The 15647-nt window shown below is 44.6% G+C and overlaps 1 protein-coding gene across 1 annotated transcript; it reads left to right on the top strand.

Annotated features, from left to right (window-relative positions):
• The first annotated feature begins 122 nt into the window (after positions 1-122).
• On the top strand, positions 123-13749 carry LOC135395069 (uncharacterized). Its single transcript, XM_064626268.1, has 5 exons — positions 123-276; positions 6679-6921; positions 8952-9244; positions 9614-9671; positions 9743-13749. Exons 2-5 carry the CDS (start codon positions 6708-6710, stop codon positions 13207-13209), a joined length of 4032 nt encoding a protein of 1343 aa, XP_064482338.1. The 5' UTR covers positions 123-276; positions 6679-6707; the 3' UTR covers positions 13210-13749.
• The last annotated feature ends 1898 nt before the right edge of the window (positions 13750-15647 follow it).

The raw sequence follows: 15647 nt of genomic DNA, 5'->3' as shown, positions 1-15647 counted from the left end.
GATGCCCCATTCTGCCACGAAAGGAAAGAAAAAGAAACTGAATGGTAACTATGACAACCCTAGCGATCGCTGCGCCACCTCAGCGAAGCGGTAACTGCAGCGCCTCTTTGCGGAAGCTGGCATAGTTGAGCTGCGGCAGGGCATATTCTTTGATGGCGGCTTTGAGCGGGATATTGACAGGATGTGTTGAATGGATTGTGTGCACACAAGTGTTGTCTCGCGGGTCAACTTGAGGCGACTCGATGAGTTATGTTTCATGCGGGTTCGTAAAAGGAGGTAAGGTTTCCTGTTATGAACTCAACTACGATGTGTCTCCATGGCCTTCTTTGGCGCGCACAGTGTATCGAGATTGATGCGTACATCTTGAGCAGGCAGTCACTTGTGGTCACTTACCCAGTTTACTGATGACGTTTCTTGTAGACGGCAAAGATAACATACGACCGGTTGCTCATGTGTCCAGATCGACTCACAGATACCGCGCTTCTCCAACATTTTTCCTTCTCAGTATTTATTATTTTGTAAGGTGGTTGCTCTCCCTTGTTGCAACGAAAGGATTCTTTGTGTCTCTATGTGGCCGTTCTGAAACTACTACTGAGGAGACACGTTTATTGGGTTTTATCATAGCCACAGTTGCTTCGCGGCGCTAACACGTAATACAACATGGCAAAGTTTTGTGTCAATGGGACACTGGAAAAATCAAAGAAAAATAAAACGAGTTGCTGCGAAAAAACATTTTCATTTCTCTTCCTCCAATATAGAGGGGAATTCACAGATTATGCTGCTTAACACCTATGGAGTCCACTTTCCAACGTGACAACTCACAAAATGTGAAACGGTGGCTCACTAAATAAATAAATAAACAAAATAACATAAAGCGGTGTCCTACTTGTGTCGAGCAATCATGGGGCATTAGTGGTTGACTGTGAAACAAGACACTAATATCTCTGCTCCTGCTCGGGTAGGTTACAAGTGACGGTAATACCAAATGCAAGGTCCCAGACTAGCGCCATATTTTTCCCACGTGTTTGTGCATTTCCTCTCCTCCTGCTGAACCACTTTTTACTGTGCTTGGACAGAAAAGGGTTTCATTTCTTAAAAAGCAAATGTAACGAAGCTCAGTTACTTTAGTCTGCTGCTGTACGTTTGCAAATAAATCTTAGTTCACTAGCTAACTATGTAGAAGGAGGACGAAGATGGGGCACGAACGCGTGGGGAGGAAAATAAAGGGGCATTCTGAAAATGTTCTAGGACGGGAACGGACGCTTTTGTCTCTGGTCTTGGCTAGGCACACTACAAACTATATCTTGACCTATAACTGAGCAGAATATCTCTGTCACTGATGACTTCCTTCGCTCTACTGGAATCAAAATTCTTCCTTTTTCCCCTTCCAAAGAGGTTGTTGCTCGCGTTGTGAGTGCGTGCTCATAATGACAGTAACAACTAAACATACAATTTAAAGCGTCTTATACTGAGCGCTACCGAACAATCATTGGAATCCAGAAGCACGAACGCAAAAAACATCCTGTTTCTTCTCTCTACAGGCACCGAATCATGTCGCCGAAAATCTCCCACAGTTGAGCCGAGTGAACGTTTTCATTAAAATTCTAGCGGGTTCATAGATGTTTATGTTATGTATAGTAGCTGAGGCATCTGCATATTTTCATTAAGCTTTAACCGAAATGGTTACGTTAAGTTTATGGAGGAAAACAACGCAATGTGTACTAGAAAACAAGCGGTGCCCTTTGACGGGAAAATGACATGACGAGAAACAAGTTTTATTTCAACTCTTTTTCACTTCAAATATTTCCTGATTTTGTCCACTTAATCCACTTAACGCGTGCAAAGCGTCCGCAAAATAAAGTAGTAAAAAGAAAAAGACTACAAGGGTACACCAACTGAACAACGTTCAAGCTCGTAAAACAATGTTGTTTGTTCATGCCTCATGAAATGTTTTTTATAAGAACATCCCTCTTTACTTAAGGTTCATACATTGAAGTACGAAGAAAAAATAAATAAAAAACACATCGAAAGCAATCCAGCCAATTATGTCTTACAAAAGGTAGGCTTGCCGCATGGCTTTCCGGTTAAGCAGGCAAAGCACGCTTTACGTGGTCGTCGAGGAACGTTCCCCTTCATAGCTGTTTAATCCATGAGAAGGTTGGAAGGAAAGTGCTTTTGCTGCCTTTTTTTCTTTTTTTTTTTGTCTGGACACTCGAGTTATCGTGTGAGTAGAGTCAACCTAGACGGGACCAAATGCATGTGGAGATGAACCAACTCCAAGGAACCAAGAAAAGACAAAGATATTGTAAAATAACAACAGATACAGTTTTGCTCCTAGTTCCAAACCCGAGTTATGTACCAACTGGGCCAATCCGTCATTTTAAACAAGGGATACCTGCTACTAAAGCGCGCACTTGTTTTTATCGTCACTTGACCATCACTTTATGCGCAAAGAAAATCCACTTCTAAGAAAACTTGGGCGATTATGCGTGCGTAGTTGTCCTTTACAGTCATACGGGATCAACGAATGTCTCAGCCAGGAATTGGAGCTAAAAATAGCTTGTCCCGTTCCTTCTACTCGTAAGGATAGCAGGAATCATGTTGTCTATGTGGTTTGTTTTTCAGATCCTCTTAGTTTACCTCTCAAGTGAGTCTGGAGTTTACGAACGCCGTCACGAAAGGCTTATCCCTATTCCTTCTCGGTTAGAAGGCCTTGTTAAGTTGCTTGGAAACCTTGATTCGTCGAGTTGGAATGGAATACGTCAATCTTCTAAGTCATGCCTTTCGGCAAAACCGTTTCTGACCTAAACTTTCTACGATTATGTTTTTGTAAACGTTACCATATCTCACGAAGCACAATTGTAAAATACACGCACACGTCTCTCACGTGACATAACAACAACAACAAATAAGTTAATGAATGAGGAAATTCGCCACGTAAGGTGCGAATCTCCCAAGGTGTGCCCCAAGGCACAATGGGGCAGGATGAGATGTGACATATAAAAGAACAGAGTAAGTGGCTAATTTCGCGGTCCTAATAATTCGCGGATGGACGCACTTTGATCCTGCACTACCAAGTTCTTGCGGGTGTCTTAGTAGTTCTTGGCGGGAAAAAACGGTATTCGCGAAGTTGGCGATAATTAGTACTTCTACAGTATTACAGAATAACAATGAACAAACCCCGAAGAAAGAAGCATGTTGTTGAATTTATGCACTTGTACGAATCGGTTGGAATGTTGGCAACCCTATCCGAAAATATGAATACGGCGTGTGACATGAACCACTCGTTTGACAAGCATCAGTCGAACCTTTAAAATCGATGTGGAATAAAACTCCCCTTACACACACACACACAAAAAAAAAAAAGAAAGCACAGAAAGGAGACTCTGACGTCACTCGTAATGACGTCACCACTTTTGCGTCAATGAAGAGACGGGCGTGGAAAATTCCATAATCTTATGAAAGAACCTCTTTCCTTCCGGGCATTTTGTCTCTCTGTCTGTCTCCCACTCGGAAAACACGTTTACTTTGAGCAAAGTGGCTTACGCAACCTGAGGAAGTTCCGTGTGTCTGCACGGTATTTCCTTACGTTAATCCGTCTGTTCCCGAAACAACCGGAAAATGTATGTTTCCAAGGGTTGTTAATATTTCTGCGAGGGTGAGCTGTGTAGTTACTCAGAATGTGGACCATTTTGTGTTTGCTCCCAAGTTGTAACCAAGAGAGACGCGCCATGAATGAGCTTTGTTTTACTGCGAACTTGTGGCAACAGTTTTAGTCCACAATTTCTTTTATTGTATAATACTGACGCACGAAGAAAATCAAAGAAGCCTAGCCTCGAAATATCAAAAACAGGAAACAACAACAACCTTATTTTGAGATAGGGGCTGGTTTCATCGTCAGGGGCGATACCCCATTGCTGGTGGTGGTGTGGTGTGGAATGAAATAATGAGCCCCTTCACAATTAAGGATCCAAATCTCAAAAACAGGAACAGGTGAAACGTCTGTTTCTACGTAGGTTTCATCCAAAGCCTGGGCTTCTTCAGGTGCAAGTACAGGAGTCCGAGTAACGCTTTATTGTGGGAAGAGGGAAAGCAGGGAAGAGGGTTTCCACTTCTTCCCACTAGGCGCCAATTAAGAAATTCTATCTTCTTTTGCGTGTTCTACTATTCTATCTTGTTCTACTGCACTAATTCGCGTCGTACTTTACGCCGTTATTTCGCCGTGATGAACAAAGAGTATAAAGCGACCTATAATAGTTTCGGAATGGATCGGGACGGATGCGACAGCCCTTTAAAGGCGGCTTTGAAAGAAAAACGGAACCTACGGGAAGGTTTTCTGCTTTTGCGGGACAATGCAGGCTCCGCGGAAGATTTAAGATTTAAATGTATTGAACATCCGCCGTTTTGTTTTTCGAAGTGATCTGGAGTAGCCGGCTCTCGTAATGAGTGCCTATTGCTCCATTTATTTCTTATCAACTCAATTCAACATCCGCCGTGCTCACCGAAACTCGCCCCACCAGATAACTTTTTTCTTTTTTCTTTTTTGTGCTTAAACCTGAGAGGAAAGAGATTGTCGGAGGTGATAGGAGCAGCCGAAGGATATTTCGGAGAGCATACATACAGTTTCCTTGTCTTTTTTTTTTTTTTCCGAGTGTTAAAGAAGCGTCAGGAGCGGTGTGCGTTGATGTGATGTGATAAAGAAAAAAATGGAGATGTGAGTTTCGACGGACTCTAGGCTACCCCAGTGCATTTACACACAGAAAGTTGAAACAGATGATGAGAGGATGTCCAGAGAAGAACAGAGATGATAATGGAGTTCAACATGTAGTTGAAAAGCTGAAATTTCCGGCGAGGTGAATATGTGGAATTGTAATAAAGGACTCTAGGCTGCGTTCTTCCTTGTTGGCCCGATAACTCCTCCATCTCTCGTATTTGTGCAATTAATTGAGATGTCACAATGTATGTTTTGCCTACAGTAGTTTCAGTTTTGGGAGACGAAGCGTCGCTCTACCACTGAAAAGTAAAACAGACATCATGACCAATGCTTAATCGAATGAAACCAAATTAATGGAAGGTTAATTTCGCAGTTAGGTTTTCCCAGGGTTTTCCGAAGACATTCCAGACATTCCCCCTGAAGTCTGCCCAGGACGCATACTAACTCCTTACTGCTGTCCACATCCTCTCATAGCCACAGTTGCTTCGTGGCTCTAACGTGTAAGCAAAAAGAAATTCGCGCTATAAATTTGAAAATCTTGCTTTTTACGCCTCGTAAAATAGTAAGCCGTTCTCGTGAGCCTTCATGCATTGCGTTTTTGCGCTTTCTCGTTCATTTCTTATTTCTAGAACTGGGGAATCGTTACTAAACTCTGTCATTTTTATTTACTAGATCCTAAACTATATCGAGTTTTCTCCTCCATGAACAGGGCTAACTGGTGCGGGTCTCATACTCAGGGATCTTAATACGAGGTGTGCATAATACATAATAAATTTATGGCATCAAGTAATGCTACAATTGGAATGTGGCCTATCGAGGTGACACTTTGAACAGCTTTTTCGAAAAATAACGGTCGAAACACGCGTCCCGCGCAAAAATAGGCTCATTGGACTTGGCTTGGGTGCAGGGGATTTAAATTGTATGATCGCCTTTTCTCTTGCCGGATATTCTTTGCACGGTATTTTTACGTGTTAGACGATGATGTGTTCTACATCGTTGTTAATTGTCAAAAACGAGATTTCATACTTCCTGCATACTTGGGCTTCCACGCATAAGCTGCGCCGGTGAGCACGATTCCTGCGAACGTAGTAGACGTTGTTCGTGGTTCAAAAATCATACTATTTTGATTTGTCGAGCCGAGAACGCCCTCGTAGTGCATAGCAAGTAACTTGGAATTTCCAACTCATATTTCATGCTTTACATAATTCCATTGTCCAGTGTACATCAAACATAAATGTCCCTACAAGACCTCGAAATTATGGCTCAGTAAAACCACACCCAATTTCCTCATCGCGACATCTGTGGCAAGGAGCGATATATTTTTAGGGAAATTCTCCGGAAAAATACGGAAGGGAAGAATATACGGAAGAAATACAGGAAAATGCAGGACGAGACAGGACGAGGCTCAGAAAGAGCCTCGTCCTGTCTTGTTGCTGTTTTCTGTCCTCGTCGTCCCTCCTCAAGCTCAAGGAAATGTTGCCTTCTACATCTTCACACCAGCTCGCTTGCCTCCTTGTGTTATGTTCAACAGTTGTCTTCCCCAGTTAAACGTATCTGATAGGCTTCGATGACCTCGAAGGATGACGGAGAGCAAGGCACCAGATCACTCCGGAGGTCATCGAAACCTATCGCATAGTACGTTTAATTGGGGACGATAAGTGCGTCAGCAAACGAACTATTACATTGTCCAATAGGAAGGTTGCCTTCTTAAGGAGTTAACTATACTCTTGTTATCTACGGGGAGCGATACGTTTGGGGTGGCTTTCTTGAATGTCGGCACTTGTCGCCTCTTATGTCTACAATACACTCGAGTTGTTAGTGTCCTGTCTGGTTCCTTCTGTCCTCGTCTGCTAGCGTCCCCAAATTCCATAGTGGGCCCAATAAGACCGAAACAGTTTGAGTTATAAGATCTTAAATAATTGGTGGATGCGAAGAAGATTAAAAAAGATAGCGTTCTGTTTCAGAGAAGTGAACGGATGTGGTGAAGGGGGCAATGCACCTCCGCAAGGACAGCGGTGGTGAGCCAACGGATGACGTCTCACCCGAGGAACTGAAAGACCGTCGTGCCCGGTGCGTGGCCCTTGAGAGAGCTTATGTTCATGACGTGTACGACCAGTTGGCGCCACATCTCGCCAGGCCACGGATACTACCTCGCGTTCAAGAATTCCTACAGGAGCTCGAACTTGGTAGCCTCGTCGCTGATGTTGGTAAGGACTCGAGATAAGCTCTACATTACACAGAAGGAGTGCAAAACATGAGGAGACACAAACGTGTAATGGAATATTGCGGGTCGACAAAAAAATAAATAAAAATACGACCGGTCGGTCGGTCGTGCAGTATTGCTGTACTGCAGTACTCCTCTGTGCTGCAGGCAAAGCGCGCTATACAGGCGCGTAAGTTACAATAACGGATTTGTCGAATACCAAAACGAACAATCCTGTATTCGATTCAAATTCCGAATCGAATATAGAATTTTATATTCGAATTGTGGATCGACGGAATGTCTGTAACCGCACATATTTGAAAAGCTCCTAAAGCTGCATGTGTAAGCCCAAAAACGCCACAAGAGAAGGTATACAACACATTTATTTGAACGATGCTCTACCCCATTGCTTTTGATAATGTGCTCAAATGGAATAATGAGCCGGCTCATAGTGATGAGCCAAGTCCTGCGGAGTCTTGACGCAAAGACGCCTGTGTACGCATATGTATTCACTTCTGTTATGTAACTATTCGTTTCACATTTTCTGTTATTATATTTCCCTCCAGGTGTCCGCTTCGGTTTTAAATTGAGAATTTAGTTATATTAATACTGCGCATGCCTAGGTTGTACTCCATTACAGAAAGCTCGAGTTTGTGAACAACGCTGCGAGTGACGTAGGTAACGCGAAAAAGAGACAAATCGAGCCGTTTTATGTACTCACTATTTTGTGTGTCTGTTGTTCGACTCAATACAGTTTTTGCATGGCCCAATTATACGGAGTGATTAATAAAAATCTGGCGTTTGTTATTTAGACATACTGATTGATTTCTCTTTAAAATTATACTTTCTCCTCGCTTTTGAAGGAACGTCGCACGCTTGGAATTGATAATTATCAGAGCGTACGTAGCATTCATGAAATGAAGGCGTTGCTCCAAAGAGTCGCCCGGACCAACCCAGATAACTTGTTGCCAGATTTGAGTTAGCCAGTTTGGGGGATCGAAACAGAGACAAAATATTTCACTTCAAATAAAATATATAGATGAAAATTTGAATCGATTTGAAAAATGGGACAAAACAAGTCACTGCAAAGAAAGCTTATTACGAGCCTTAAAATTTGTGGAAAAAAAATATATATATATAAATAAGGTGAGAGTAGGCTTCTCATCCAAAAGGATAATATTGTATCGCACTTTCAAATGCGGGGTTAAGCAGGTTAAACGACGGGAAATGTCCCATTTGATGTGAATGCAGGGCGTAGCAAACATAAGCTGCAAGGTTAGGTTACGATCATATGTTACGTTAGTTCACCTTTAGAAGGCTACTGAGCTCAACTTTGGCCCACTGAAAGGCGATCACGTACAAAACGGTGCTGCCACATGAACCAGTTACATTTTTCTTTTCACAATTATTTTACATTGGCAAAAGTGATGACACGATTAATACAGGCGCTACTCATATTGCGAACAGGGAAGGGCCTGCTATGGGACGACAATCTATGCCTTGCAAGCAGATTATGACCACATGACACCGCCAGCAACTTGGTGCAAGCTGTGTCGTCAAAGAACCTTCTGCTAAGCAAACACCTGCTCTGCGTGAAAAAATATTTATTTATTTGTTCGTCTCTATAATGCACATATTTCGGTTCCGCAAGCTCCTTTCAATAAAAGTATGCCTCTACATTGAATAGGCTACGACGGTTTGTTTGTCTCTGTACAAGGGAGAGCACGTGACAAGGCAGCAATAAGGCATTCGTCGATGGATCCACAGAACGACCTTGAAGTGTTACCTTCTTATTTGAGACTAATGAGGTCGGGAGGAGACTCCGTTTTAATTTTTTCTTCCTCGGAGTTCTACCTTCGTAAGTATGCAGTAGCAACACTACGTGGAAGGAGTTTCAGAAAGAACGTTGGTCCCACAGACGCTGGTCTTAGCTTAACCAACTCGATAAAATGGCGCAACTTTAACTTGGCTGCCAAAACACAGGGAGAAGCTGCGTTGTTACCCAAGATGGTAAACTTTCTTCTTCCGTCACAGGTTGCGGCAGCGGTCAGTACTTAGAAGCGGGTGGAACTGGGTGTACGGGATGCGACCGGTGTCCAACCTTGGCAGCTGCTGCGGCAGCCCGGGGACACGAGGTCCTGCTTTGCGACGTCCTCAGCCTCCCCTACCGGGACGAGTCAGTGGATGCCGCTCTCTCCATTGCGGTCATCCATCATTTAGCCTCTACGGAGAGAAGAGTCCAAGCTCTCCGGGAACTCTCTCGTGTGTTGCGAGTTGGAGGAAGGGTCCTTATCACGGTCTGGGCAGTGGAGCAGTCACATAGGAAGGTCAGTGTCTCAGATTGGTTCATGTACCATCATTGGTACGGTGATGTACCAGTTGTTGAGCTGAGCGAACGGAACGCGTGTTGCTCTCAGACGACACAAGAAAGTGTAAACCAGTGGAGATTGTTGTCAGGAAGTCGTGCACAGCCAACCTCGAATTTTAACAATGTCGAAAGGTCGAGCATCCAGTGTAATTGGAATATCTTCTACGACGACACACACAGTTTGACAAAGTAGACATTCCAAGTGTTTTCGATCGAGTCGTGTTCAAGTTTTCTACAAACACATTCTCACGGATTTCATTTCAACTGAGCAATTTATTGAAATGCTTATAGCGCAACAGACACGATATATGTGTGTGCCTCCTTGCAGTTTGAATCCCAGGACGTGTTGGTGCCATATCGACAGCCGACAAAAAGCAGTAGCGAAGGTAGGTATGACATTCTGTGGCGGGAAATTATTCGGATCTAAAATGAGAGTTTCCTTCTGATTATTTTCCAGAACGTGGCTCGTCTGTGGAACGCGAACTTACCAGCACCACCACGAGCGAAGACGACCTTCTGATGTACCAATCCTACAACGCTCCTTCCGACAGCGACTCTGGCTTCCATGCCCGACGCCGACGCTGTTCCCACCGTGACGACTCCAGCTCTGATCTGTCAAGCCCAGGTGAAACGTGCTACAGCTTTGTGCGGCGAGCTCTGCAAAAACTTTCGTCGACGAGTCACAACTCGCGGCCGTACTTTTATCGAAGTTGCCGCGGAGCCTGGTTCACAGAGGGTCCTTCCCGACCAGAAGAAGAGAATGAATCCGACGACAATGAATTAATCGAATTGAGGCATCTCGACGCAGGCCTACCGCCGGTGGACCCAATCACGAGACCTCCTTCCATTCTCGATCAAGACAAGACAACAAAAGGGAAGTCAAAGTCGCTCGGTGACGTTCTGAGCATCATCCCGTCCATACTAAGGTCTCGTAGGAAAAAAGAAGGCTGCAAGGAGTTCCAAAAGCGATGTTCCACAGCGAGCGATCCACGAGAATACTTGCGAAGGATCGTTCAAGAGAAAAACGGCATCGTACGATCCAAATCTACCGTGTCCTGTTTCGCTAGGTTCGAGCACCTTCGAGAAGATAGCTTGCTTTCTCCTATGGCAGAAGATCATGAGCTGCCGGAAGTAGGCGGGGAAGAAGTTGTGAATCAGCTGACGTCTTCCGATATCGCTAACGGAAATAGCATTATCAACCAAGACCAATTGTCCACTCTCGTTAAAGGTCAGCTGCAGACATACAACAAAGAAGAACAAGATTTGTTTCCGACCAAAAGTTGGTTCAATTCTTTCAATAACGCCAACCTAGAGAGAAGGAATACGGCGACTATTCAAAGTTACATCACAGCAAAGATACAACGAGGGGGTTCAACAGAACTCTTCAAGAAGAGAATGCGGTTGTACAATCAACGTTTACAAGAAAAAGCCATGCTGAAGAACTTGTACAATCAGTGTGCTGCTGAAGACAAGACAGAAGAGAAACAAGAACTGGCAACGTACTACTCAATGCCTGATCTTCACACACTTTGTGAAGGATCCGTTGAGAAGCTTAGCCGAAATACCATCTTCAGAGATGCGTCCTCCAGACGGAAACAGGAAACAAGTTCCTTTGAGTCAGATATATTCGTCGAAGACGTGGAAGCCACACGATTGCCACAGACACGACCACGAATCGTGAAAAGGAGCTTAAGTGTAGGAACTGGAAATCGACCCTCCGACGCAGAACCGCCAAGATTCTCCACGTCGTCTCCATCTACACCGAGGAGTCGGAACGTTTCCGAAGATTCGGAAGAATCCGTTATTTCTGTGGTCCCGCGGAAATGCAGCAGCCTTCAGAGCGACACCAGTATCGACAGCGAAGAAAGTATCATTTCGGTGATTCAAAGAAGCAGCAGTGAAATTGAGGCCATGCTCCAGAGAAAAGAGCTGCACAGCAAGAGGGCATCACCACTTAGTATGACACCGGGCGGTCCTTCATCGCCTGAGTGTTCACCCACGCGCAAGGTGGCGCCGCCTCTATTGGGGGGACGCCAGTACCTGGAAAAATTTGCCGACTGCCAAGTTGTCGTCATACGCGATATTATTGGAGCTGTCGTGTCCTTTGCTCATTGTAGGGATGTCATTCCGCAGTGGGAGGTGCTCCAAGACCTACCTCAGGAAGAGCCATTCGATGTCATCGGCAAAGATGACGAAAGCAGTTCTGGAGATACCAACTCTTACATGTCAACACCTGATGCGTCTGTAGCTGCTGAAGGAAGCTGTTGTGGCGACGATATTCCGCCATTAGATTTTGATAACAAGGATCTTGAAGACTACAGCTGTCTGTCGGACTGTGAGGTGCCTAGCCTTAAAGTGACTTCTGCCGAACCGGACTTGTCTAAGTCGGAAACACTCTGTTCTGATACGGAGACAACTTCGTCTAACGTCCCACAAACAAGCTCGGAAGAAACGATTGAAGCATTGTCTCAGATACTTTTTCTCGATGTGTGCAATACACCTTCTCCAGAAACACAGCTATCGCCGGAGAAAACTATCAGTGACGACTCGCACGAAGAAGACGCCGACAACGTCAAGCTTGATCATGAGGTACAGCCTGATGAAACTAACAATTCCAGTCCGTGTGCCACGGGTACTTTAGTGTACCCTCTGTCCGAAGAAAGTGACAATGACGATGTATCCTGCATTCAACCCATAAGGCTAACACTTGTCAAGAAGCCACAGTTCACTTTAAGGCCATCTTTTGCACAGACAGCAAAGTCGTCTGTTGAACAATCGACAGAGCGAAATTATTGGGAGCGCCTCCTACCCGTTGTGCTATCCATAGACGCTGCTGATGAGAACGATGATAAGATAACTGCACCACTACAACATGTAGCCTCCCCTGATTCCAGCTTGTCAGAAAACGTAACTACGCAACAACCGCTTTCCCCATTACACCGTTCCGATTGTGAGGTAACTACTAGTCCAGAAATGGTCCACACTTCCGATGAGCGATTTCCGCCACAAGTACACTGCTCAGGTTCCACTGGAGGTTCCGTAGAATGTGCGTCCACTCCAGAAATGCTAACCCGATGTCGTACACCAGAAGTGTTCTCGCCTACACACCACTCCAATCCAAGCTCGGCAGATAGTCTCTACGTAGCTGTTGCTCGACATGCCGTGTACCCTGACGATGATAGTTCTCCCGACGACTCCTTGGAAAGCATCGCTGAATGTAATGAAGAAGAAGAAGAAATGAAGGGAGATTATTGTTCCTCGTCAAGACGGAAAGCTTTTTCAACAGACGATATCCAGACTACAAGCGCTGAAGAAAAAGACATCGCTACCAGTGAAGATTTCACCCGCATCAAAGATGCAGACGACAAAGTCATCGCCGCTTCACAGGATGATGATGATGGTGCTGAAGAGCGCTCGAAGGATCCTTCCGATGACATCCCTTTCAATATTATTATCGAAGACTACAGCGAGGAAAGTGATTCCTGTAACGATCCAAATGCAACTGAAGAAAGTCCTGCGACGGATAACTTTGACTCACTTACCGTGAATGGCCTCGTATCAAGCACATCTAATGGTTCCAGTTCTACGGCCAGTTTTCAGACCGTAATTCAGTGTCCTGTTCCGGGTTCTGCGGATACAGAAAAGTTGACAGACGACAAGGTTGAAGACGATGCAGACAGCAAACGCGACAGACAACACGACAAGAAGGAATCCATGTCACTGTCGTCATCTCAAGAGAGTTTGCACGACACCGACGTTGGAGGCAACTCGCTGACTTTGCATAGGTACTACCATGTGTTTCGTGAAGGTGAATTAGATAACCTGATCGACAAGTACGTGCAAAACTTGCACGTCATTTCGTCGTACTATGATCGAGCAAGCTGGTGTGTGATTGCGGAAAAGGTGCAGGTTTGGACCATATGAAGGATTTCTTGTTGCACCCGGTGTAGAACTGCTAAGACTACGGAACACATAACGCCTGGAAATGCGCTGGTAAATGTACAAGATATTTTCTTCACTCGAGGAATTAAGCGTTCTCCCATAGTTGCTTATCGAACAAAGCTATCCTTAACTCTCATTAAAGTAGATGGATCTTTCTAGAGTAGCATTCCGCGCAGTCATATTCTTGGAAATTTTTCAAGCTCCTGGTCTGTCAGGATATCCCGTAGCCAAACTATGGAAAGTACGTTTCCTCACTGTTGAACCCCTCATAAGGCCGAATAATTGTTACGAGTCCGTCATGTAAAAGTTATCTCAGTTAGCACATGTCATCATCATGTTGCTGTTAAATTTGTTATCTCTTAGAAAGCAAGGGAAACGTCGACCTTGGGAACCACGCCAGAAGGCCGCCCAGGACAAGACTACGCGTTGAGCAAAGACAACGAATTTTTCTACGTGCTCAGAAGTTTGCTTCGAATGGCTTTGTAAATAAAACGGCCTGGCAGAACTCTGCCTATGTTGGTAGACACGTTTACACTCATTTAGTCTGCATGTACTTAAACCCTCGTTGGAAGACAGATTGAAGTATGCAGCGCTATGCGAGCTGAGACCAACGGATGGTGAAATCGGCAGGGATTTTCCTATTACCGGTGGCAGCTACCCACGTTAGGGTACTCCTCCATCCTCGAAATCCTCGTCAAACGAAAAATCCCTGTCTCGCGACGTAAAGCCACGGATTATTATTATTATTATAATTAATTATTATTTACCATCTGCTTGAAGGAAAGGACTATTCATCAAAGGGAAGAAATTTCCCCCGAACATATTGTAGCGTTATGCACGCTACCGGGACTTTGCTCCCTACCCGGGATTCTCCCCAGAATTGCAAATGTGGGCGAATCGCGCAAAGAATGAGAGATTCGTTTTAAAAAATCAGCCCATCAATTCCGCTGGTCGTTGCAGTGCAGAAAATGTTCACACAGCCGCTTCAATCTAATGTGCGTCACGTTTCATTTGTCATTCCGTTAGCTTGTTTGTTGTCCTTCGTAGCTTGTTCGTTTCTAGAGGAAAAAAAAAGTCGACCGAACAATTGGGGGAGGGGTTGTTTTGTGGTGCAAGGGAGGTCTGGATAAATCACTGGTTGGACAGACCAACTCGCGCGGTGTCCTCACTTCTGTCTTCCCCATCCAGCGCCATCTATTGAACACGGAGATAACCTTGCCCGGCGCACCCAAGATCATCGGCGCCGCAGCGCATGCGAATAAGCGGTTGTGAAAAACGTCCAATCGAAAGACGTTCAAAACGGCGGAGAGAAGCCGATTTGACAAGGTTTGGCCGCCGATCTTGGCGCGGACATCTTTAAGGTCATGTGTTGCTTTTTTATCCTTTACAGATATTTTATAACAAATCTACGAGAGCAGCATAGATGTCGTTTTTGCAGGTGAGTTCTACGGCCAAGCGGACATCTTCTCAAATAATTTACGGAACTATAAGATAACTAATTACCTAAAATTCGTGACTCAAAAGCGAGATAACGTGGCCTCGTTATAAAAAAACCTGTAAAGGACGAAAAATAAATAAATAAATAAAATGCCCTGGAAACGCAGCAAAACGAAGTGGGTGAAAAGAATCTACAGCGAGGGAACCTAAAAGCGAAGAAAGACGAAGTAGAGTGATCAAAATGACATGCAAAAGAAATGAACCGAATTTAAGATAGATTGCGGGCAGCAATTGGGAAAAAGAAACTGATGGACAAAGCGATACTATAGGACCAAAGAAATACTTGTCACATACTATTCTATCGGATAACAGTCAAACAACCCCACTATTTCGCGTGGGACTTTCGATATCGTGGTCAGTATATGGTCAGCGAGAAACAAAATGACACCATAGTTCCGAAATGGATTGGAATGGATTAGGCGTTGAACCTGAACACGATGGAAAGTAACTGCTCTGAGACTGGAACACAAACAGAAGAACTTTATTTATTGGACTCGAGCATCCCGAGAGAGTTGACACTTGGTGGGCGAAAATAAAAGGGCGCGGCTCTCGTGATGTTATCCCCGTTAGCAGTGATTCTAAAATTGCAAGAATAATCACCAGAGATGCTCGAGAGTCGACTCCCAACGACTCCCTTCTTGATGCGGATCGCAGGAGTCGATGACATACGATGACTCTCATCATACCTCCCGACTCCGACTCGCGGGTCGCGCGAGTTGAATAGACGAACACAATCAACCTGAACCTGATCCATGCACGCAGATGCACGCAAAGCCGGGCCAACCTTGTTTGCAAAGGTCAGCGTTGTCAATCCTAGGGAAATTTCCCTAGATCTAGAGAATTTCGAGTTCACTCAGAAAAAAGTAGAGAAGAAAAAAGAAGTAAAAGAAATTTTACAGAATCTAAGGAATTTCGCTCCAGTA

The sequence above is a fragment of the Ornithodoros turicata genome, chromosome 5 (assembly GCF_037126465.1).
Source record: "Ornithodoros turicata isolate Travis chromosome 5, ASM3712646v1, whole genome shotgun sequence".
Classification (NCBI taxonomy): Eukaryota; Metazoa; Arthropoda; class Arachnida; order Ixodida; family Argasidae; genus Ornithodoros; species Ornithodoros turicata.
Note: the sequence above shows the minus strand (reverse complement) of the source record. Positions and strands in the feature narration are given on the sequence as shown.

Excerpts from the sequence above, each read along its gene's own strand:
- LOC135395069 (XM_064626268.1), top strand. The coding sequence starts at position 6,708 with ATGCACCTCCGCAAGGACAGCGGTGGTGAGCCAACGGATGACGTCTCA. Across the intron at positions 6,922-8,951 it reads TAGCCTCGTCGCTGATGTTG|GTTGCGGCAGCGGTCAGTAC; the intron begins GTAAGGACTCGA and ends CTTCCGTCACAG. Across the intron at positions 9,672-9,742 it reads GACAAAAAGCAGTAGCGAAG|AACGTGGCTCGTCTGTGGAA; the intron begins GTAGGTATGACA and ends ATTATTTTCCAG.